Source organism: Cydia pomonella, chromosome 25, assembly GCF_033807575.1.
Source record: "Cydia pomonella isolate Wapato2018A chromosome 25, ilCydPomo1, whole genome shotgun sequence".
Lineage (NCBI taxonomy): Eukaryota > Metazoa > Arthropoda > Insecta > Lepidoptera > Tortricidae > Cydia > Cydia pomonella.
The window spans coordinates 394,766-420,490 of record NC_084727.1 but is presented as its reverse complement, the minus strand read 5'-3'; the positions used below and the strand labels follow the sequence as shown (position 1 = coordinate 420,490).

Sequence of the window (25,725 nt, the reverse complement as noted above, 5' to 3'; positions counted from 1 at the left end):
CCCTGTTATTTACCTTACAGCTCGGCCGTCCTTTTAAAGTGGGGTCCTCCCCATAAAATGAAAGGAAAATATAAGCGCCATTCAAATTGTAACATTAATACATTAATTTATCAAACAAAACAAAATAAAGGAACTTCACATCTTATAATCTAAACTGTGTACAGTCTGTTGTGATCTACGACCATCTGTGCGGTATTAATTGCTTAACACCATTCGTTTCTGCACTGATCGCTCACAAACTAGATAACAACAATAATAACGCTACCAGTCTCATCATACTCTGTTGTGATCTACGACCATCTGTGCGGTGTTAATTGCTAAACACCATTCGTTTCTGCACTGATCGTTCACAAACTAAATAACAATAATAGCACTACTAATCTCATCTAACTCAGTTGTGATCTACGACCATCTGTGCGATATTAATTGCTTAATACCATTCGATTCTGCACTGATCGCTCACTTAACTAAATAACAACAATTATAACACTTCCAGTCTCATCATACTCTGTTGTGATCTACGACCATCTGTGCGGTATTAATTGCTTAATACCATTCGGTTCTGCACTGATCGCTCACAAACTAAATAACAATGCAACAATAATATCACACTAACTTAAGATCTATAACCACATGTGCGGTATTAATTACTAAATACCATTCATTTCTGGCTTGGATACGAACTAATCAGTAATCACTAAACATTTTCAAGGTACAATGTAACAGCAATATCTCTAATTTTTATCAATTTTCTCATTAATATATATTTTTTTTATCTTTCCATGTTCAACATAATAATACTAACTTTAATCAGTCTCACTCGAGTTACAATTATCCTGGTCATTTTTATCACTACTATCACTGGAATAATCTTTAAAACTAAGCCAGGGGTGAATCTTGTCTAGGGCTACAATATTTTCATATTTTCTGTTTCCCTTTTTAGTCAGAGGTGTATCTTTAATTAAAAACCTATCATTTGGTAGAATTTTTGAAATCCGATACGGACCATGAAATTTAGGGATCAACTTCTTCGATTTACCTATGTGATCCTTATCTGTAATGGTTCTTTCGACTCTAACCAAATCTCCGATATTATAAGACTTGCCTACCCGCCTATGTTTATTAAATTTCCTTTGTGAATATTCCTGTTGTCTATCTATTTTATCTTTAGCTTCCGTTCTTAACTGTATTAAGTTATCACCTGTTACTCGCTCTGAAATGTCATCAATTGCATCGTTTAATTTATTTTCAGATGTAGTTATGAAGTTACAGCCAAATAATAATTCCGATGGACTCTTACCTGTTGTTTTATTTACAGTAGTATTAATACCTAATTGGATTTCTCCTATGTATTCATCCCAAGTGTTATCGTTTTTTCCATGACATAAAGTACTTAAAGCGTCCAGTATTGTACGATTAAATCGCTCAACTTGACCGTTCGCCCTTGGAGAAGCAACTGCATTTAACACATGCTTGATACCTGTTTTGTCTGTATATTCTTTAAATTTTGCACTAGTAAAACACGACCCTCGGTCTGTTATCAAACGAGCCGGAGGTCTGAAGTAACTAAAGTGATCTTTAAAAACTTTTATAGCAGTACTAGTTTTTGTGTCTCTTACAGCTCGAATACCAACATACTTTGTGAATGCATCAACAATAACGAGTATATACATGTTGCCTCTCCTAGAGCGCACGAACGGACCTAGATGGTCAGCATGAACTGTGTGGAAAGGCTTTTCGATCTTTGGAATCGGATGCAACATTCCTTCCTTGCACCCGCCTGGAACCTTGTGGTGGGCACACTCGAGACACGCGGCCACGTATTTTTTAGTAAATCGCCGCATTTTCGCAAACCAATAAGTATTACGCAATCGGCTTAAAGTTTTTTCGAAACCGAAGTGCCCAACATTGTCATGATTCATGCGCAAAACCTGCCACCTAACGCCACGAGGTACAACCCACCTTAGACTCCCGTCCTTTAAAATTCGGTATACATAATTTCCCTTCAACCGGTAATTCTTTTGAACATCCACTGTGAATTTAGTATCTTCATCTTGCAAAATTTGTTTAATACGTTTCAATTCGTCATCGTCATCCTGTACTGTTGCTATCCAATCTTTAACATCAATATTCAGAACATCGATAACGTGAGGTGGTGCATCGTTCGTAGGGTCAGCAACAGGACCACGACTGAGGGCATCTACGTGTGCCATACGACACCCTGGCCTGTACTCTATCTCACAGTCGTACTCCTGAAACTGTACCCACCAACGAGATATACGAGGTATAAGATCTCTTTTTGTAAGTGTAGTCCGCAATGCGTTACAGTCAGTTACGATTTTAAATTTTATGCCTAGTAAATACACCCTAAAACGACTTAGAGAAGCGACTACAGCAAGTGTTTCTAATTCAAATGAGTGTAATTTTTGTTCGTCTGCAGTGGTTTTTCGACTGTAATACGCTACGGCTCGCATCAACCCATCCAAACCACGCTGTATCAGAATTCCAGCAATGCCAAATTTAGAAGCATCAGTATGCAATTCTGTTTCTAATTTAGGATCATACAATGCCAAGATAGGACGTTCTACTAATTTCTGTTTCAAAACGTTAAAAGCTTCTGTATGCTCGGTTGACCATTTCCATTCTAATTTAGTTCTTAATAGGTCAGTTAAAGGACGTGCAATTAAAGCAAAATTTTTGACAAATCTTCGAAAAAAACTAGCTAATCCAATAAAGCGTCGTACGTCATGAACATTTTTGGTGTCGGGAAGTTTGAAATTGCAATAGTTTTACGAGTACCCGGTCGTATACCTTCACCACTAACGTGAAAACCCAAGAAATCCAATTCTTTATAGAAAAAGTAACATTTTTTTAATTTAAGTGTTAGTCCTGCTTCGCTCAAGAAGTTCAGTACCTCATCTAAGCGTATTAAGCCCTCTTCAAAATTACGAGATGGAATTAGTATATCATCCATATAGATGATAACGTACTTAACTTTTGCAAGCACCCTGTTCATCGCCCTTTGGAACACGGACGGCGCATTGGCCAACCCAAAAGGCATACGTTTATATTTATACTGGCCGTCCGGGGTCACAAATGATGTCAGGTCCTGTGATGATTCTGCAATCGGAATCTGGTAGTATCCAGAGGCAAGATCAAGGCTAATAAACAAAGAATTACCTGCTAACCTGTCCAGCTGATCATCTATAAGTGGGAGGGGGTAATGTTCCTTCCGCGTTTTGCTATTTAAAGCCCTATAATCGACACAGAGTCGTTTTTCGCCAGTTTTCTTTTGTACCAATAAAATTGGACTAGCATAAGGCGAATTTGATTCACATACTATGTCAGCATCTATCATTTCCTGTACCATTGTACGTACTAACTCTCGTTCGGGATAAGACAATCTATAAGGACGATATACAACTGGCTGTTTATCTGTCAATTCAATTTCCATCTGAACTACATTTGTAAAACCTAAATCTTTTAAGTTATTTGAGAAGCAAGCCTCATGTTTCTTTAAAACCATCTTCAATTTTGATACTTCATCATTACAAAGATGTTCACTAATATTTAAATCCATACAAGTATCATCTACAAGGTTGAGAGATTTTACATTGAGACAGAAATTTGTTGTTATTACGCGAGTAACCAGCTCCCCTTTGAGCAATGTGAGTGGTAAGTCAGTAATATTTTGGACTAGTATTCCACATTCCCCTTTTTCAATAGTATATTCACCCGGCAAAAGATATAATTCGGCATGAGGTTTCCCACGCAAACAACCTTTTACATATACCGAACCTGAATAATCTGTGTCTGATTTGACTTGAATAACCATCATTTTGTTTGGTAAAATTTTTGTGTCTTCTAGTAATATAAGCTGTAATTTAACCGGGAATCCTTTTTCAATAATAAGGGAGTAATCCGTCTTTGTAATAATTATCCCAGGTTTTTCTGTAAAACTATGACCTACTAATACCGGATATTTAATGACACAATCATCAACAATATATGTATCTACCGTTTCAATTATATTATCTATCTCCATCTTAACGTTCACATGACCTAAAGGCACAACTATATTTGGTCCTATTCCTTTCAAAAGTGGAAGATGACTATGCGCTTTCCAATCTATTCCCATCTTAACCGCCTCACTATGTCTCAACAATGTGCCTTCGCTACCCATATCTATATAGCCGTGTGTAAGGAAATTATTTACTTTAATATTTTTAAAATACTTGCTTTCACGGTTAGTGTCACCCCCAAAGTGTTTATCAAAATTAACACGCAGAACATTTTTTACAGGAATACTCTCACCCTTGTCATTGCCTGGTAATTTTGGACAGTCTGTAGACAAGTGCCCAATTCTATGACAAATATTACACCTTAAAATTGTTTTTGTACATTTAAAACTAAAATGACCTGGTTCCTTACAATTGTAACATACAATAGGTTTTGAATGGGATTTTGGATCTGTATTTGAAACACTTTTTAAGTTACCACTTACTGCATTTGAAGTTTTGAGTTTTGTCCATGTACCAGAATTAAATTTTTGTTTATCTGAACCCTGTGATTGTTTGGCAGATTGAAAATATTCCAAAACCTGTTCTGGCTGTTGACATTTTAGGGCCTTGGCACCTAACCTAACAGATCTATCATCAATTCCACTCAAAATACAATCTACAGCTCGCTTTCCATGGATATCACAACGATTTAGTAGATTTAATTTGGCATAAAAGTAAAGCTCTAAAGATTCATTATATTTAACTCGCTTATTCAGCATTTCTGTTAACAGTTCGGCATAATCATCGATGCTAGGGAATGATTCAACCAATTTTGTTTTCCATTCCGGCCATGTGAATGACATAGATGGTAAAGCTAAATACCAGTTCTTTGCAACACCAGACAACTTGGGTAATGCATAATGGATGATTTGATCATCTCCCCAGTTATATAATATTGCACACTCATCTACCTTATTGAGCCACATATGTACAGTTTGCTCTTTAACCATTGGATCAAATTCTGGTATAACATTGCCTAACATAGGAAACTTATTACCCTCGGGCCTGTTCTGTTTCAATGTTTTAACTAATTCCCTAAGAAATATCTGGTGGTCATTACCTTGTAATGTATTCACATTTTCAATTGCCGTCAAAGCTGGTAGACTATCACCGACCTGCTTGGGAGTATCCGGCACGTTGTGTGCATGGTTGCGGCTGTGCAGATTGCACCTACTGTGATGAACGCGGCTAGAACTTCGTTGATTACGGCTCCGACTCAGACGTTCACATCCGCCACTCTCACGACCGCTGCTGTAGCTTCCACTGTGGCTCCTATAATGACGACCGCGGCTCCTATAATGAGGACTACGGCTCCGACGATCACAGCTGCGACTATTTCGTCCACTGTTGCGGCTACGCAGGCCACGAATCTTCGAACTACGCCGACGGCTGATACTACGACTTCTTCGGTTTTCATACTCGCGTTTTCGACTAGGATTTCTACTGCGCTTACGATGCTGATTACGTCTTTCTTCAGAACGACTCCTCCGACCTTCACTGCACGTTACACGAGAGCTTCTCGAACGCCGATGCCGGTTACGCTTGCGTCGTTCCCTCGAAGCATTTGTACTTTGTTCGCGTTCACGGCGCCTTTGAACCTTTTTATTCGCACGAATCGATTTACGTTTACTGCGGCTGCGATGTTCACGAGTTCGTAATTGATGCTCTTCATTCTCTTTCAGATTACCATCCATCACTGAAAGAATAAGTTTCGTCCACAACGACGAAACAAAAATGTCCCATTTATTTCAACAATTGTGGGCTTCTTCGGTAATTGTGCCACTTCTGAGTTATGAGGTCTCGTCTTTGCCTTTAATAAAACTCACTTCCACTGGGTATTTTCGTATATTATTTGTGAAAAATTCAATAAGAAATCGACAGGAAAATATTTTACAACCCAAACGTCAATAATGTCATGTTTCGCTCCAAATTACATGTCAGCCCTCTTAAAAAAACTAAACAATAGTATTGCCATATCAAAATGACGTTACCGAGTTTTACATAGAGTTACCACATCAAAATCGAATGATACCCTTGAACATACAAAGATACAATACAAAATTAGTATTCAGCTGTTATACCCTGTTATTTACCTTACAGTACATACTAGTTATGTACAGAATGTAGCATTAGTTTATGAGACTGCTAGTTTAACAGTCCAGACGCGGTTTATTTATTTAGTATAAATTTTATTTTGACACTTGGAGAGACTTTACACCTCCAAATTTTATTAGTATTAGTACTCTGACATTGGGGACCTTTTACATCTCCAGATTTAATGTGTTTTTAACCATAGAGACTATACATCTCTATTGTATTGTATTAATTATTTATTTTAAGATTATTATAATGTAATGTTTACCCAGGTATTGGCTGTTGTATTTATAAATGTTGTTATGTATTTTTCATGTCACTATATGATGTTACTATAAATGTTGTATTGACTTGTAAAAGAGCCCTTGAGGCCTACTTGCAGAATAAATTTTTGAATTTTGAAAACTATTATTTAGTACTAAATAACGTAAGATACAATATACATGAACATGGAGACGATAAAGAGCATATAAAAAAAGCTGCTGCCTTCAGTAGTGATATGAAGAGGTAGTAGAAGAGAAGGGTCTTGGGGGGGACTTTCACTATATGATTCCTGCACCATCTTCGCACTCAAAAGCTCTATGTGTCGTCTCGTGCCTCTGACTCTTATGGAGACAGCTCTAATTACGGAAATTTGAACTTTATCTTTCAGCCAGAAAATAATTTGAGAATACGCTTTTCCCCATTTATCATTTAACTTTGATGCTGTTTTTTTAAGAAACTATTGTATTCAGTCCCAACAGCTCCATCGTATGAGATGACTAGTGGCGTAAAGGAGGCTCGTAGGTCCTCTGTTGATCTGTCGTATTTTAGATGTTTATCTCGCCTGTGTCTCTGTGCTGTTTTTTGCCAGGTCAGGTTTTGCTGTAAGAGGAAGCGTCAGCATTTACTATGCGAACGTCGAAGAACGCTTTCCTTGCAGGTTCCCACACACTATTTAGTAATAAATCTCCTATGAGGGCTGGTTGAGTCGCAGTGGCATCATGCATTACGGGTTCAGTTGTGCAGGTCCCCCAGGCTAGTTCGGCCCAGTGCTTGAGGTCGTCTCTACGTTGGTCGTGCGTGGCCCTGTTTTATTAAACCGCCTTTTTTACAGTTGAGTGCGTGGTTAAGGTCAAAGTTATTTTCCCCGCATCCATCGCAGGCCTGAGGAAGACATGCAGATTCGTGCGCGTAGCGAATAGCGAGGGTATCTTTAAATTGAGTAGCTGTGAGGTCGGTGCCGCGGTAAAGGTTCCGTTTTTTTATGTAATATATATCACGTGATGGACTAGTCTGTAATTGACATGTATAATTGATTATAAAATAAACTTTCCGGAATTACAATTTCGGAACATTTGTTCATTATCATGAATATAGTTAGAGTAGTTCTATCTTTCCAGAAGGCAAATACTAAGTGTGTTATAAGTGTTACAAACTTACACAATTCGCAATGATTAAAACGTATAAAAGCTTAATAATAAATGTATTTTCTCTTTTTTTATTAATAAATGTATTTAACAGTTATTCATGCCGAATGGTCAAGAATCCAAAGTAATTAAAAATGTCAAGACGGTCCTGTTAACAGATAGGTATTCAATTCGATCTTCCATTCACCGGTCACCAGCCGAGCCGCTGACTGGACTAGGAGCCCTGTTCAAATCCGAAGCTCCACGGGAGCGGACGCCCGCCATGCGCGCAAGCCGAACGCTGGTCGGTCATCCGGCGCCGCCATCTTTGTTTCATTTTCATAGTATCCCGAACGTAGGCGGTTAAGGTTATACGTGTATCTATAGATATAAGGTGTACGTGTTCGTGAGAAATACGACACATGGTTAAGTATAAAGCCCTAAGTATGCATATTTGAGTTCCACGAGGGAATATACTGTTCGTAAGGCTTAGAGAGGTTTCATTATGGTGGCAAATTAGGAGATTTTAGTTATTGCCCGCCTTTTGCATTGTACATTCTTGTGTCACATGAAAGGGAGCTGTCACAACTACCCTTGCAGGGTACATTATTTGGATTAGGCCCAGAGGGGACGAGTCTGTATTCTACAATAGTTATAGGACTATTCATTTGTGATTTTGTCTGTGTTTCTTTATGTCATTTAGATAAGCAAAGTTTTTCTTGCATATTTCGCAAAAATAAGGCTTCTCGCCGGTATGAATTCGTTCGTGTAACTTTAAACAGTCTGATCTCATAAACTTCTTTTCACATATTTTGCAGGAATATGGTTTTTCACCAGTATGGAGTCTCATATGCTTATGCAAATTATTGGATTGCTTAAATCTCTTTTTGCATATTTCACAGGAATAAGGTTTCTCACCAGTGTGGGTTCTTTTATGTGTCATCAAGGTGCCCATTAACGCAAAATTATTTTTACATATTTGACATTGAAAGGGTTTCTCTCCAGTGTGGGTTTGTTTGTGTTTCTTTACTTGGTCTAATCGCGAAAACGTCTTCTTACATATTTCACAGGAATACGGTTTTTCTCCAGTGTGAGCACGTTTATGCAATTTGAAAGAAGCCAAATGCGCAAAGTTTCTTTTGCATACTTTGCAGGAATAAGGCTTCTCTCCAGTGTGAATTCGTCTGTGTATTTTTAAATGCCCTCTAGTCATACATTTCTTTTCACATACTTCACAGATAAATACTTTCTCACCAATGTGGATTCGTATATGTCTATGTAACCCACCGGATTGAGTAAATCTTTTTTTACATATTTCACAAGAATAAGGCTTTTCGCCAGTGTGTGTTAATAGATGTACCTTTAAACCAGCTAACTGCTTATACGTCTTTTTACACATTTCGCAGGAAAACGGTTTTTCAGCAGTATGAACTCGCTGGTGTGTCTTTAAATCGCTTAATTGCGAAAATTTCTGTTCACATACATTACAAGAATATGTTCGATGATGAACTTCAAAATGGCGAATTAAATGATGTCTCCGTTTAAATAAACAGCCACATGTATCACAGATATAAGTATTTATCACGGCGTTATGAAGAGATTGGGTGTGGGTACTCGTAGATGTTGTATTCCCTGTGTGGTATGTTTGTAGGAACTCGTGTGGGAGACGGTGGAGTCGCACGGTGCAGTCCCGCAGCGCGAGCGGTGCTCCGCCACAGTCGCCCCAAGCCAATGGGCAGCCATCCGGGTCACCGAGCGCCCATTCTGGAGAGATTTAATACATATTACACATACTTAAACAAAGTTTAAAAAATCTGTTGATATAAAAGTTACTAACCGCACACCACAAGGCCGACATCGGGACGGTGCGGGCGCTCCTGCCCCAGCACGAGTTCATCCTTGACCACGTGGTCTGCATACAGCTCGCTCGAGGGCTCTGCCTTCACATACGACATCTCCTCAACCTCCAAATCTGGCTCCTCCTTCACACGCACTGCCGGATGTAAGATCATAAGAATTTTGGGGGGCACAGAGTTCTATTTTGGGTACATTCCTGTTACAATTTTGAATGATTCACGGTTAGTTTCACTAGACTTAAATCGACCGGGATATGAACCGTGATTACCTTTTATACGGTTCCTATCCCGGTCGATTTAAGTCCATTCCTGTTTTTGGTTTATATAAATGTTTTGCCCTGTATAGTAGAAAATAACTGTTTCAAGTAAAAAAATACTTGAAACAGTTATTTTTGTCGATGATACACCATTACTTTTTAAGGTTGACAGGAAATCTATCGATTATAGTGTAATTACTTATAATAGCACACTAGTTGATGTTATTAACTGGTTTACTATTACAGATCGTGTCATTCACGAAGACGTGTGCCTTGATTCGTAATGTCATGTTATTATTGACAAATCTGCGCGTCATCGTTAAACCAGTGGATACTAGGATACTTTTGAATGATGAATGCTTTGAGATGGTAGATAAAGCACTAGGTTTAACATTGGAATGGAAAGGATGGAATCCTCATATAACAGTTTTAACATATATATATAGTGGTTTAACATTCGGCAAAGAAAATCTAATACATTTGGTTTTCTTAGCAGGTTGTTAAAGGTGTGTACGCATTCGAGGCAGCCTCCGGTCGAGGCAGCCTCCGGTCGAGGCACGCACGGCTCGGCTGTTTGCTAGGCGCGCCGTGCGCGAGCAGCGAGCGAGCGGCTCGAGGTGAACCGGCCGGCGGAGTCGGTCTTTTGACTCAAAGGCGCCTCGGCATGCGTGCCTTCGACTAATTTGGACGTATATTCGAGCGTGCCCTTGTGTGGCGCGACATGCCATTGCTCACGGCGCATCGGTTTTGTTGACTGTTTTGTGTGGTTAAATTATAGTACATTACTATAGAGGACGGGAAACGAAGGGTTGTGTAGGGATACGCGGCCGGCAACCCCGTTTCTCGCCGAGATTTCTACGAGTATAGTGCTTTTCTCAAAATTGCAATGAAATAATTAAAAAAATAATAGGATGATGATGATGATGATTGTTTCATATCCTAATGTGATAGTTTATTCAGTGCATGGGGTATTGAAGGGAAACAAAAATGTAATTATTGTGGCGCTACGTCGCACGCCATTACGCTTTTTTCTTTTATTTTTTGTGTTTTTTTATTATTACTTTGGGGTAATTTAAAGGGGAACGATTTGGTTATTTTTACGCTACGACACTAACGCGACGCACGGTTTAGGAGATACAGCCCTATAAAGATTTCTGCATGACTGAAAAAATTGTTATTTACGATATAAGTGCAGAAAATGGGAAATACGCAATAAGTGGTAATAAATTAAAACACGACCGAAGGGAGTGTTTTAAATCGACACGAGTTGCGAATAACCTATTCGCACGCGTATTCGTATGTATGTTGTTGAAACAACTATACCAAAACAACCAGTATTATAGGATCCCAAAAACTTACATTATTTCAACAAAAACTATAAGCGGGATGCGGGGCAGAGGGGTGCCGTTCAATTTTAATACAAACTTTTAGCATAATTTCATTTAACTACTATTGAAACTCATAATAAACATTATGTATAAAAACAAAACATATAAAGTTGTTAGTCATACTAATTTAATGACAGAATGCTCTATCATCATAAAAACATTCTTCATAACAATCCTTAGGAATAATTTTACTTGTTATAACATACATTTCGTATAATAATTAAAATATAGTACTAAATTTTAACGAATGGTGACATAGTGTTCTATGATAAATATACTTGGTGTCAATCAAACTATTAAATTATACAACAATCTACCTATTCAACTTTAAAGCTGGTCGCCGTTAGGTACGACGACGAGCGAAGCGAGGAGGAGTGTTAGGTAGAACTGCGACCATATGGGGAGAACCATATGTCTTGGAAATTGTATTTTTGCTTGTTCATTTTCACTAGCCGTTTATATGAAGTTTATCTGAATCCTTTAGGAACCACAAAGGTTCCAACTCACACTGGCCGCTGCTTTGCGGTAAAATATATGTCGACAGACGTAAAGTACGGATGTAGGTCAGTTTGACGCTTAGAAAAATCGATTATGTTCCATGCAAATATAATGTTTTATGTTTTTTTATTAATTAGTAATTCAGTGTTGTTAAACTTTCAGCAAACTGGTTAGTGGTTCAATTATACCCACATTTATATATTTTAAAAGCAAAGTGAGTATTAGAATCCTTTTAAACTATTATTATTGACCTCTTTCAATAATAGTTTTAAAGGATTCAAATAAGTAAATAAATAATAGTAACAACCTATCATTCAAGTTAAAGGGAGAATTTGTAACTGTGTAATAGCATAATCACATATAACCAATATTTGTTTTATTGTTTTTCGCAAATGTATAAAAAAACGTTGTTCGATGATAGCTTATAATCACAAACCACCTAGGCGCCGCAAACATGCTCAATTGTATGGGCACCGAGCGTGTAAATTTTTTGAAGCCTACTATGACGTCACGCAAGCGATTTTATGATGTGCAACGCTAATATCGCCACGGTGATCCGATTCAAGACGTAGGTAATAATATCGACGTTTTTATGATTGATTTATATCGATTCTTTTAAATCGAGTTAAGGCGCTCTTATAGACGGATTTTAGGTTTTTGAGGGGGTGAAGCAGGCAGGCGGGCGCCCCGCGCGCCGCGCCCGCAGTATGCCTACGTCTTTATTCTGACGCCATCCGTATTCTGGTTTGTTAGTTCTGGGATCTTTTCCAGAAATTTATATTGATTATGATTTATACTCAATGAAATTAAAATGATAATTATATATAGTACTATATATAGTATTATATAGAGTATAACGCGGGAAATAGGGTTGTTTCCAATTTTTGAAAAACGCTTGTATTGCGTTCTGTATTAACTAAAAGTTGCCCTAAAATTAAACTTTTATACTAAAAACGGCTTTAAATATGTTAAATTAACAAAATATATTTTACAGATGCTTTCGCGCCCAAAACGCTCTTTGAAAATTGTGTGACGTCACATTTTACGGTTTGACACATAACTACATACATACACACGTAGAAGATACGAACTGTCAACTGACATTTGTCATTTGTTGTTTATCGCCTAACTGTTAACAGTGTCAATCCGAGAGTTGTGACGTCATCAGAATCTTCAAAGACGTTTCGAGTTTGGTCACGTGACGTGTGCCAAAAGATATTTTAAATTCAATATTTACAAAAATATGGTCATTACAGGTCCCCTAAAAGTAGTTTAACATGTTCTTATAATCCAAATGAATTTATTGGGATACAATTCTGCCCTAAGATTTGTAGATGGAAACAACCCTATTTAGAACCTAGTAAAATGATACCAAATCGTTTTGTGACTAAATAATATTACTTACTAATTCAGACAAAAGTTAAAACTGTCTGCTTTAAATCATATATAGATACCTATTCAAAACTTAGTTGACCTTAAAAATGCAATAGAAGTCAATTTCGGGCAAGTAGTGAAAAAAGGAAGAATACTAGCAAAGCTTAGTCATTTGTGGAAGTGAACGTAACAAGGAAGCATATTTTTGCAGGTATTGAGGTAACTCAAAACATAAGCATAAGGTATGCATAAGCATATGTAGCTCCAAAAAAGCGGCCAAGTGCGAGTCGGACTCGCGCATGAAGGGTTCCGTACAATTTAAGACGTATTAAAAAAAAATCTTCTTACTAGACCTTGTTCAACATTTTACCACTTTGGACACACATTTTACCACTTTGGAAGTGTCTCTCGCGCAAACTATTCAGTTTAGAAAAAAATGATATTAGGAACCTAACTATCATTTTTGAAGACCTATCCATACATACCTTACACATATATGTTTGATGAAAAAAATTTTTTTTTAATTTTATGACTTATTAAAAAAAAACTACTCACTAGATCTCGTTCAAAACAATTTTCGGTAAAAGTTTGTATGGTAATGTATATCATATATTTTTTTTAGATTTTTCATTCTGTTATTTTAGAAGTTACAGGGGGGGGGACACACTTTTTTTCACTTTGGAAGGTTCTCTCGCGCAAACTATTCAGTTTAGAAAAAAATGATATTAGAAACATTAATATCATTTTTGAAGACCTATCCATAGATACCCCACACGTATGGGTATGATGAAAAAAAAATTTTTTTTTTAATTTCATGACGTATTAAAAAAAAACTACTTACTAGATCTCGTTCAAACCAATTTTCGGTGGAAGTTTACATGGCAATGTATATCATATATTTTTTTTAGATTTTTCATTCTGTTAGTTTAGAAGTTACGGGGGGGGGGACACACTTTTTTTCACTTTGGAAGGTTCTCTCGCGCAAACTATTCAGTTTAGAAAAAAATGATATTAGAAACATTAATATCATTTTTGAAGACCTATCCATAGATACCCCACACGTATGGGTATGATGAAAAATTTTTTTTTTTTTTAATTTCATGACGTATTAAAAAAAAACTACTTACTAGATCTCGTTCAAACCAATTTTCGGTGGAAGTTTACATGGCAATGTATATCATATATTTTTTTTAGATTTTTCATTCTGTTATTTTAGAAGTTACGGGGGGGGGGGACACACATTTTACCACTTTGGAAGTGTCTCTCGCGCAAACTATTCATTTTAGAAAAAAATGATATTAGAAACCTCAATATCATTTTTGAAGACCTATCCATAGATACCCCACACGTATGGGTTTGATGAAAAAAGATTTTTTGAGTTTCAGTTCTAAGTATGGGGAACCCCCAAAATTTATTGTTTTTTTTTCTATTTTTGTGTAAACATCCTAATGCGGTTCATAGAATACATCTACTTACCAAGTTTGAACAGTACAGCTCTTATAGTTTCGGAAAAAAGTGGCTGTGACAGAATCGGACAGACAGACGGACATGACGAATCTATAAGGGTTCCGTTTTTTGCCATTTGGCTACGGAACCCTAAAAAGTGGCTGTGACAGAATCGGACAGACAGACGGACATGACGAATCTATAAGGGTTCCGTTTTTTGCCATTTGGCTACGGAACCCTAAAAAGTAGATAAAATTTGCTATCTTCTCAAAAAAGAACCATGACTCTAACTGTAACGACTATTTCTATATTATTTTTTGAATTGACGATTTGACGATGATTATAAATTTTAAATGCAAAAGTCGAGAAAACTGCTATTATTATTTATTATTTAAAGTTAGACAGAGACATGGATATGTCTCAAACATACCAAAAATAAATACTTCATCATTCTGTACTACAGAAGTTATTGACATAGCTCAGGGTATGGGTCACCGTGGCCTGACGCTACTTGTAAAAACTACAAATATTTCCGAAGCAGGCTAAAATATACTTTATTGGCCTGTACACCTCTTTAGGGAAACGAATAATGCTACCATAGCTTTTGCTTGGAAACCGCCGGACGGAAGCCGTGGCTCCGGGCGTCCTGTACACTCTTGGCAACGGTCCGTCCTAAGAGAGCTACGAGCAATCGGGTTGAGCTGGAGCGAGGCCAGAAGGCGAGCTGAAGATAGGAAGGCCTGGCACGAGCTTGTGAAGGCCTTTTGCACCTCTGGGGTGCTTTAGGACAATAACAACACCTCTTTAGGTGACACACAAAAATATCTCTAATACAATATCCTACATGTTAAAAGGAAATTTTAGGTAATGCGTGTTTTGGTATCGAGGGAAATACTCCTTAAAGATAGATCTTGATCGTCGAAGATTATTTTATTCGTGAAAGCTTAACTAGACTAGAGGCAACACTATTTTGCTCTACTAGCGTAACGATACTCAGGAGGTTGACGTTTGCCGAACGAGTGCGTGCGAGAGAATGACGCGTATAACCGTATCCTTGGTCCTTTTGAGGTAACATTACTATCTCCTAATAACGGTGTAACGGTACCGAAAGTTTCCCACGCAACTAAAACAACACTTAATTACACAATAAAATGGACAAAACTTCTTTGACTCTGCCGAAATTCTGCGGAGGTGAACCCTAATAAACAAATAAAATACAATAACGTTACGGAACTTAATGAGTGAACATTGAACAATAGTCGACCGTAACGGCTTCAGGTTATACAATAACATAGTGCAACCTTACGGGGTCCGGCTTACGAGAACTAACTGTTTTTGTTTATTGTGTTGCTACGAAAATGGATTTACGTATTCTATTTTCTAGTTATAAAACTATTTCTATTTCTAATTATTAATAAGCTATTCTATATCTACATGCTAAACGATGTTGTAGTGGACGGACACGTCGGCTACAAAATCATTCTGTCAGTCACCTTGATCCGTGAACTGCCCCGTCGCCTCATTATCATCGCATGAGGCCCCGTGCTCTCCCTCGGGCTCCTGCTTCACGCGCGCAGCCTCCACAGACATGATGAGGTGTACTCGTGCAGAAATTATTATTTATGATTCATGAATTCATAAACGATAAGTATACAACCAATTGCACAAGATATAAAAAATGTTTTGTTTTTTTGTTTCTTGAACTGACATTGTCAGAAGCAAAGAGCATATAATCACTACGTTCTAGTCAGAAGATAAATAGGTATAAACAAGGCCCCCTCGTTGTCTGTTCTCAGCACGGACTTATAATAAACCTTCATGCCTTCATGCAGGGTACATATTTACGATGTATCTAATTAATAATCTGTGGTACATATTATGTAACTTTATGTACCTAATATGATTGCAATAAATGCTTTGTTTTGTCTAAGATTTTAGTATATGAATTACGCCAATACGCACAAAATATTCAAAATAATGACAACAATGTATGGCAAATCAATAAATAGTGTATTCTATTTTAATAACGCTCAAAAAATGGTTAACTGTTCATTTCAGGTAGTTGGAATGCCGATAGTTTATCGATATGACTTTATGGATTAGGCCAAACTTTTGGTTACTCATTGTTAATCACATAAAATGTGGCTGTTCACTTTCACTCTTTTGTCTATGGCTACCGCGCAGTTAAGCACAATTCTGCCAAAAACGAGTATCGAGCTTCACACGGCTGACATGAGGGAAGAACATAAGAAGTCCAACATAAAGATATCGGTAATTTGTGTAGTGTGCACGGACTTAGAAGATGGGTACACTGGCCAAAAAGTGTGTCCACATGAGAAGTCAAGGTGGGCCGTTGCATCTCTTTCTAATTAGGGTGTCCATGAGTTATATGTATCTGGGAAATTAGGATAACGTGGAATATATAGTTTAGCCAGGATCTTTTCTCATTCGTGCATAGTCAGAGACTGTCTTACTGTCTTTTTGCTGTGCTAGTATTATGGCCCCTGGGGCCCCTGAAAAGGGATGTATATAGTTTTTTTTCTTCAGTAAAACGCTTCACAAAACCTTACTTAATTTAGTCGTTCTAAAAGCTGTTACTGATAGGCGTACCGGACCGCCACCATGACCGATCGTGCGGAAGGTGGTCCACCGTAACTTCTGTCAAGAACACAGGTATGAGTAAGAGAGAGATACAGATATGCAGACAGGACCAGGGTCACGGTCTGCTCCGCCCGTTTATTATAGTTTTTAACCAGGGCGCTTGTCACTGGAGCGTAATTGACATTAGTGAGAAACAAATTCTCGTTTTCTTACGATAGTATTATGGACCTTGTTAGAGTCGAGCCTACCGCGAACGCCAAAGTTCGCAAATTGCGAGCATCTTTCCCTGTCACTCTTAACTCCTTTATGTCTCCATCCTCCTCTATGTCCTCCTTTATGTCTTTATGTTTCCAATTTTTTAAAACGCTTGTATTACGTTCTATATTAACTAAAAGTTGCCCTAAAATTCGACTTTTATACTAAAAACGGCTTTAAATATGTTAAATGAACAAAATATATTTTGACGGATGCTTTCGCGCCCAAAACACTCTTTGAAAATTGTGTGACGTCACAGTTTACGGGTTGACACATAACTACATACACACGTAGAAGATACGAGCTGTCAACTGACATTTGTCATTTGTTGTTTATCGCCTAATTGTCAACAGTGTCAATCCGAGAGTTGTGACGTCATCAGAATCTTCAAAGACGTTTCAAGTTTGGTCACGTGACGTGTGCTAAAAGATATTTTCAATTCAATATTTACAAAAATATGGTCATTACAGGTCCCCTAAAAGTAGTTTAACATGTTCTTATAATCCAAAAGAATTTATTGGGATACAATTCTGCCCTAAGATTTGTAGATGGAAACAACCCTATTATCGTCTTGTATTTTTATCGTAAAATTGAATGATTGTGGTTCACCTGTGAAAATATATACCACCATCAGCAAAACTTTCACTTCTATAACCTGTCACACAACATTTTTTTACCCATTTTTTAAATATTTCGCAGATTAATGCTGATTTTCTTTTTTTTGTATCATTCAATAAGCGCTAGTGGCCTAGCGGCAAGAGCGTGCGATTTACAATCCGGAGGTCGCGGGTTCAAACCCCGGCTCGTCCCAATGAGTTTTTCGGAACTTATGTACGAATTATCATTTGATATTACCAGTCGCTTTTCGGTGAAGGAAAACATCGTGAGGAAACCGGATCAATCCCAACAAGGCCTAGTTTACCTTTTGGGTTGGAAGATCAGATGGGAGTCGCTTTCGTAAAAACTAGTGCCTACGCCAAATCTTAGGATTAGTTGTCAAGCGCACCCCAGGCTCCCATGAGCCGTGGTAATATGCCGGGATAACGCGAGGAAGAAGCATTACTATTTTTAATGAATTGTATTTTATAATTGTAGATGTGCTTGTTTTTGCTTGTATGTAATTTCCATGTTGACGTGTAAAAGTGCCCTTGTGGCCTATTTTTTGCTGAATAAAGTTGAAGTTGTAGTTGAGCCCCACCATTCACGTATTTTGAAAATATCTCGAAAATATGTCATCAAGTTGGGGATACCAATTAATATTCGAAGTTTGTACAATATCTACCATATTAAAATTATATAATGTTTTTTTTTGTTGTGCACATGCTTGGTTTAATCCGTTAATAATATTGACATCATAATTATTTATAAATTACTTAAATGATTTGAGAGCCGCACTCAGAATATAGCAGTAAAATAGTATAAGAAAGTATTTAATTCCAGGGCGGCTACCGGGAAAATGTGAGCGTTAACTATTTAACATTCACGTTATATGTGATAATACCTGGCTTCTTGACAGAAGTTACGGCGGACCACCTTCCTCACGATCAATCATGGTGGCGGTCCGGTACGCCTATCAGTAACAGCTTTTAGGACGACTAAATTAAGTAAGATTTTGTGAAGCGTTTTACAGAAGAGAATAATCTATATCCATCCCTTTTCAGGGCGGCTACCGGGAAAATCCAAATGCGTCATTTGCGGGCATTTTTCTCTGTCACTCTAATTACGTCTTAGTGAGAGTAAAAGAGAAAGATCCCTGCAATTTGCGAATTTCGGTTTTCGCGGTAGGCCCCCAGTAGTAAATTGATATAAATACTACCACAATGGTATGTTTTTAACATTGGCAACATGTGCGAGTGAGACACCGCGACCCACCTTTGCTATCTCAAGTGTACCGTTTTCTCTAGTCTGGTAAGTACATCTTTCTTACTCAGTGATACGGTTCAATTTACTATGACAAAAAAGTTAGTGTGTGCTCCACTTTATATCTCCATGGTTGTGTGTGGCTATGGTGACAGCTGGCATTTGGACTGGAATTTGCACAGGGTGTATTCTCCAATGTCGGTGTTGACTTTCACACGAGAGGAGAATGTTCGGTAATATTTTGAGCTTGTGGAAGGATGTGGTAGGGAGAACCTAAAAAACAAAGAATTTGTGGGGACATATATACATACTTAAACATATACATCGACCGACGTCGTGTCCGTTATAGAAACAGTGAAATTGTTCTGATAAGAACAGTTTATAGATCGATCGATTGACACTCTGCGGTTAAGCAGAGAAACGGTGACGTTTGCTCTAACAAGAGCAGTTTTATGTTGCCCTGACAAGGGCAGTTTATGCATATGCGGAGCCTGCAGCATCCTCTTCGTGTCTTCTACCAGCGAGTATCAAGCAGCGGAGCGGGACACGGCGCACCGACGACACGATGTGCACCCTACGGAGGCCGGCCGAGAAAAGGACGGGAACGTTGGCTCGCTTTATTTTATAGGCGCGCGCGAATGCCGCGGCCACGCGCCGCAACCTCGCGCCCGCGCACCTCACCCCGCGCGTCCCGCGCGGCTACTATTATTTATCACGCTCTTTCCTGTATATAGATCTCTTTCTTACATTTCTCTAATTTTGTATAAATTACGCGCATTTTTGTAAATAAATTCATTCAATCTTGTACATAGCTAAAAACGTCTTTCACTCTAAGAACCTTCTGATACCTGCCTACATGGTACCTACATCACCATAGTGGTGACCACCGACTGAGCAGAAGAAATCAAGCAAGAAGCGTTCCAGATCAAAACTACGCTCGAGGACCTCGCGCTGCTCGCCGACAAAATGATGGAGCACACGCCATCATCATCGAACCAAATCGCCGCAGTCGCTCCTCCCGCCGTCATACCACCTTCGTTACCACCGCCACTACCTCAACCAACTGCGTCAGCTCTCGACACGCAATACCTCATCGGCGAAATAAGAAGACTCTCACTCGAAGTCGCCGAGCTTCGCTCGAGACCGCGTGAAAACTACAATCAACGCTACAGCCGCTCAAGCAGACGATTTCCATCACGTACCCGTAACAACTCTCAATCGCAAGATCGAAGACCACATAGCCCAAGAAACTCACCACTGCCGTACTGCCATTACCATCGACGTTTCGGCATGGACGCACAGAAATGCGCACAACCGTGCAGCTTCAAGCCGATCCCGCCATCATCACCAGCGTCGGAAAACTAAATGTAACGCTGGCTGCGGCGGAAACCGGCGTTACCACCAAATCCCACCGCCTCTTCGTACGAGACCGAACCAGCAAACTCGTCTTCTTGGTAGACACCGGCGCGAACATCTCCGTTCTACCAAGGACACCCGGCACGAAGGCGCAACCACTTCCATTTCAACTCTACGCCGCTAATAACACCGTCATTCCTACCTATGGCGAGAAGACGCTAGAACTCGATCTCAACCTACGCCGACCATTCCGGTGGAAATTCATCATCGCTGCAGTTTCGAAACCCATCATCGGCGCAGATCTCCTGGACTACCACCACATCGTCGTGGACATCACCAAGAGAAGATTGATCGACGGCAAGACCCTACTGTACACTAACGCACAGCTCTGTACTGACGCTAACATACCTACCGTGCGCAGTATAGACGTGCAACAGTCGTACCACAACATTCTTGCCGACTACCCTGGTACCACTCGCCTAACATCCATGAAACTCAGCCCGAAACACAACGTCGAACACTTCATTGAAACAACTGGACCACCACTTCACTGCAGACCACGTCCAATCGCACCGCACCGCTACGAACTCGTGAAGAAGGAATTTGCCAACATGATGGAGCAGGGCCTATGCAGACCAAGCAAAAGCCCTTGGGCATCACCTCTTCACGTGGTACCTAAGAAGAACGGCGAATTGCGTGTGTGTGGAGATTACCGACGGCTTAACGCAATCACTAAGCCCGACCGCTACCCAATCCCACGCATACGTGATTTTACCTACCAACTCGCCGGCAAACAAATATTCTCAACATTGGACCTCAACCGCGCATACCAGCAACTACCAATAGCAGAGCAAGATGTCGAGAAGAGCGCCATCATAACACCATTCGGCCTATTCGAATTTCCGAGAATGTGCCCCGGACTCAAAAACTGCGGACAGACGTTTCAACGCTTTATTCACGAAGTACTACGCGACCTTGACTTCGTGTTCCCATTCGTCGACGACCTACTTGTTGCATCGGCCGACGAAAAAACACACGAGCAACACCTACGCGCCGTACTACGCCGACTCGAAGACTACGGCATAACAATCAACCCGTCGAAATGCGTATTCGGTCAGCCATCGGTCAAATTCTTGGGCTACGAAGTCAGCAAAGATGGCATACGACCGCCTACCGAAAAAGTGCAAACAATCATCGACTACCCTAAGCCGAAAAACATCGACGAACTTCGAAGATTTCTCGGCATGTTGAATTTTTACCGCGAAAACATCAAAAACGCCGCACAGATTCAAGCACCGCTCTGCAAATACCTACACAATGCGAAGAAGCGCGACAAGACAGAAATCAGCTGGGACAACGAAGCCGACGAAGCATTCAACGCGTGCAAAGTGAGCATACAAAACGCCGCCTTGCTCGCGCACCCCTCCCACCACGCACCGCTAGCAATCTTCTGTGACGCAAGCGACAAAGCCGCGGGAGCTTCGTTAAACCAATTCGTCAACGACGTTTGGCAACCACTTGGCTATTTTTCCAAGAAATTCTCCGACGCCCAGACTAGATACAGCACTTTCGACCGTGAGCTACTCGCTATCTACCTAAGTACGAAGCACTTCAGAAAAATGTTCGAAGGAAGAGAATTGATCATATTCACCGACCACAAACCGCTTACATACGCATTTACGAAAACAAGTACAAACAACGAGTCACCGCGCCGCACTCGTCAGCTGTTGTATATTAGTGAATTTACAACCGATATACGACACATTCCTGGAACCCAAAATGCCGCTGCCGACGCCCTATCTCGCATCGAAGCCATCTCCTGTCCATCTCCGATCGACTACAAACTACTGGCAGAAGCGCAAGAGCGAGATAGCAACACAATCAAAACACTCGCACAGCAAGATAACTTAATAATAAAACAAGTTGAAATTCCCGGAACTACCTACAAACTATTCTGCGAAACATCAACGCCGCACTTACGACCTTACGTACCAGAAGAGTATCGCCGTGCCGCTTTCAACGCAGTACATAACATCAGTCATCCCGGAATCAAAACGTCACGAAAACTCGTCGCACAACGCTACTTTTGGCCCGGCCTAAATGCCGATGTAGGCAAATGGGCAAAAGTATGCGTACACTGCCAACGCGCCAAGATTCAACGACACACTTCAAGCCCTCTTTCAAGTTTCCCGCCAACTACAAGGTTCGAACATATACACATCGACCTTGTAGGACCTCTACCTACGGCCGCCAGTGGACATCGCTACTTACTCACAATGATCGATCGCGCAACTAGATGGCCCGAAGCGATACCTTTATGCGAGATCACCGCCGAAGACGTCGCCAAAGCACTATACGAAGGCTGGATTTCCCGCTTCGGCTGCCCCGCTACGATCACGACCGATCAAGGACGGCAATTCGAAAGTCGAGTATTTGCGTCACTCACACGCCTACTCGGCATCGAAAGAACCCGTTCAACGCCGTACCACCCTGAATCGAACGCTATGATAGAACGTTTCCATAGAAGTCTCAAGGCCGCACTCAAAGCTAGACTACAAAGCGAGAAGTCATGGATCGACACAATACCTAGTGTTCTACTTGGACTACGAGCCGCACTACGAACAGACACCGGTGTAAGCCCAGCCCTACTCACTTACGGCTGCAGTGTACGATTACCCGGCGAACTATTATTACCTACGCGCGATGACGTCACCATGGACTCCGATTTCGTCGAGAAACTTCGAGCGACACTACAAAGCCTAACGCCGATATCAACGATCCCACATAGCACCAAGAGGCCTATATTCGTCCACCGTGACCTTCAAACCTGCGAACAAGTATTCGTACGAGTCGACGCTGTAAAGAAGCCGTTACAAGCACCTTACGACGGACCCTACCGAGTACTAAAACGCAACGATAAAATATTCACCCTGCAGCTACCTAACCGCCAGATGAATATTTCGATCGACCGCCTAAAACCCGCATTTATCATCGCCGACACCGAGCAAGATATACCTACATCTACGAGCGCAACAGATATACCTACAACTACAAGTTCAACGACCGCAACGAACATACCTACGACAACATCGAATACTACGCAACCTACGCTATCACCGAGTTTACCGACATCACAAGACACCAAAAACGACAACAACAACAACCAACAACAGAAAAAAGGCATCCTGAAAAGAAGAAACGGACCCGACACAACCACGACCACTCAAGTAAGCACAAGCACAACACGCCGAGGCCGCACTATTCGCCTGCCGGTACGCTTCGCTTGAGAGGGAGCCTGTGGGGACATATATACATACTTAAACATATACATCGACCGACGTCGTGTCCGTTATAGAAACAGTGAAATTGTTCTGATAAGAACAGTTTATAGATCGATCGATTGACACTCTGCGGTTAAGCAGAGAAACGGTGACGTTTGCTCTAACAAGAGCAGTTTTATGTTGCCCTGACAAGGGCAGTTTATGCATATGCGGAGCCTGCAGCATCCTCTTCGTGTCTTCTACCAGCGAGTATCAAGCAGCGGAGCGGGACACGGCGCACCGACGACACGATGTGCACCCTACGGAGGCCGGCCGAGAAAGGACGGGAACGTTGGCTCGCTTTATTTTATAGGCGCGCGCGAATGCCGCGGCCACGCGCCGCAACCTCGCGCCCGCGCACCTCACCCCGCGCGTCCCGCGCGGCTACTATTATTTATCACGCTCTTTCCTGTATATAGATCTCTTTCTTACATTTCTCTAATTTTGTATAAATTACGCGCATTTTGTAAATAAATTCATTCAATCTTGTACATAGCTAAAAACGTCTTTCACTCTAAGAACCTTCTGATACCTGCCTACATGGTACATACATCACCATATATGTATATATATATACGAATAATATTTAAAGTCAGTGCACAGCGGATCATGCAATTAGAAATGCGCGTTTACTTACACTCGATCCAGTTTAGCTTGCTCTTTACCTAATAAAGTCTAGCCTTTGTGCAACATATGTGCAGTGTCCAAGCGATTCGCGAATACTGAGCTAGCGACGTATCCTGATTTCTGTATATATTGTTTTTACAGGCAACCCTGTCTCCAGACAAATCTGGCTCGCTGCTGTCTGTACAGTCGGCGCCGCCAGAGCAGAGGGAGCGGCCTCACAGCCTCATGCTCGAGCTGCCGTTAGCCACTGTAAGTATATAGTCGAGGAAGATACATGATCGTATCATCCCAGAGCAGGGTTGAGGTACATTTGCGACTCTTTTAGTCTCAAATAAAATACATTTCAGAGTAAATTAACACTTTTGGCTCTTCGAAATTTCCGAAAACGCTATTTTCTACTGCGAAAAATTTTGCCAACCCTTGTCCTAACATGAACCGTCTGACTGGCTAGCATGCGTTGCGTGCTGGCGCGTGAGTTCATACTCCAAGTCGTGGTAGATGAATAGAGCTATGGAGTCGCGTGCGAGAACGCAACTCATAATATATAGCAGATCTGAAGATCAAACCTGACATCCTTAACTACGCTTATAAATAACTGATAGTGTCGCTTCAGCGCACATGAGAAAACTCTAACAGCAAACCTAAGATTTACAAGCATGTTGAAAGCCACCCTTATAAGAATCCCCAATCTTTTTTAGAATATAAATGCTAACAAGCCAATTCTCCCGACAATTTTTCCGTCTCCAATTCTCCCTCAATTGCTCAAAGGTTAACTGGAAGAGATCCCTGTATGTAAGAGATGAATTCGCCTTTGTACAAATTATTTGGGTTTTATGTTTCTTGTTTGTAAAATAAAGTGTTTTACTCGTACTACTACGGCTACAATTAACATTTCAGCAAGTGGGCGCATACCTATCCGCCATGTCCCCCACCGAGCAGGAGGAGGACTCTCTGCTGACGCTCTCGTCAGTCACGGCGCGGCCGCTGCTCGCCGCGTCCAAGAAGCTACGCTCAGATACGACTAGCGAGTCGTAAGTTACTGTCGGTGTACCCCACAGACTCCCTACTGTCCCCTACTCAGCAGGACTCAAAGCTGACGCTCTCGTCGGTCACCGGGCCGCAAGATGAATTTGCTTTAAGGTGATGTTCGGATCTAGGGCTATGTTTATACCAGGACCTGATTGGCTACCTAAAAAGCCCGGTAAGCCGTAGGTTGAGTGCCGCTGCTTTATGTGTAGGTTAACGCTTAGAACTCTTTGTGTGACGCTGATTTTGTTTTCTAAAACTGAAAACTTATATTCCAGCACGTCTCCCCCGGACGGCGGCTATGGCTGGGTGGTGGTG

The 25,725-nt window shown here is 40.5% G+C and overlaps 2 protein-coding genes across 2 annotated transcripts in view; both read right to left on the bottom strand.

Annotated features, from left to right (window-relative positions):
- Positions 1–25,725, bottom strand: part of LOC133531521 (ommochrome-binding protein-like) — a 302,438-nt gene that overhangs the window by 152,034 nt on the left and 124,679 nt on the right. The window lies entirely within an intron of this gene.
- LOC133531506 (zinc finger protein 239-like) lies at positions 6,190–9,317 on the bottom strand (the record flags this gene model as incomplete). Its single annotated transcript, XM_061869767.1, has 1 exon — positions 6,190–9,317. A coding segment is annotated over one exon (1,110 nt), but the record flags the coding sequence as incomplete, so codon positions are not given.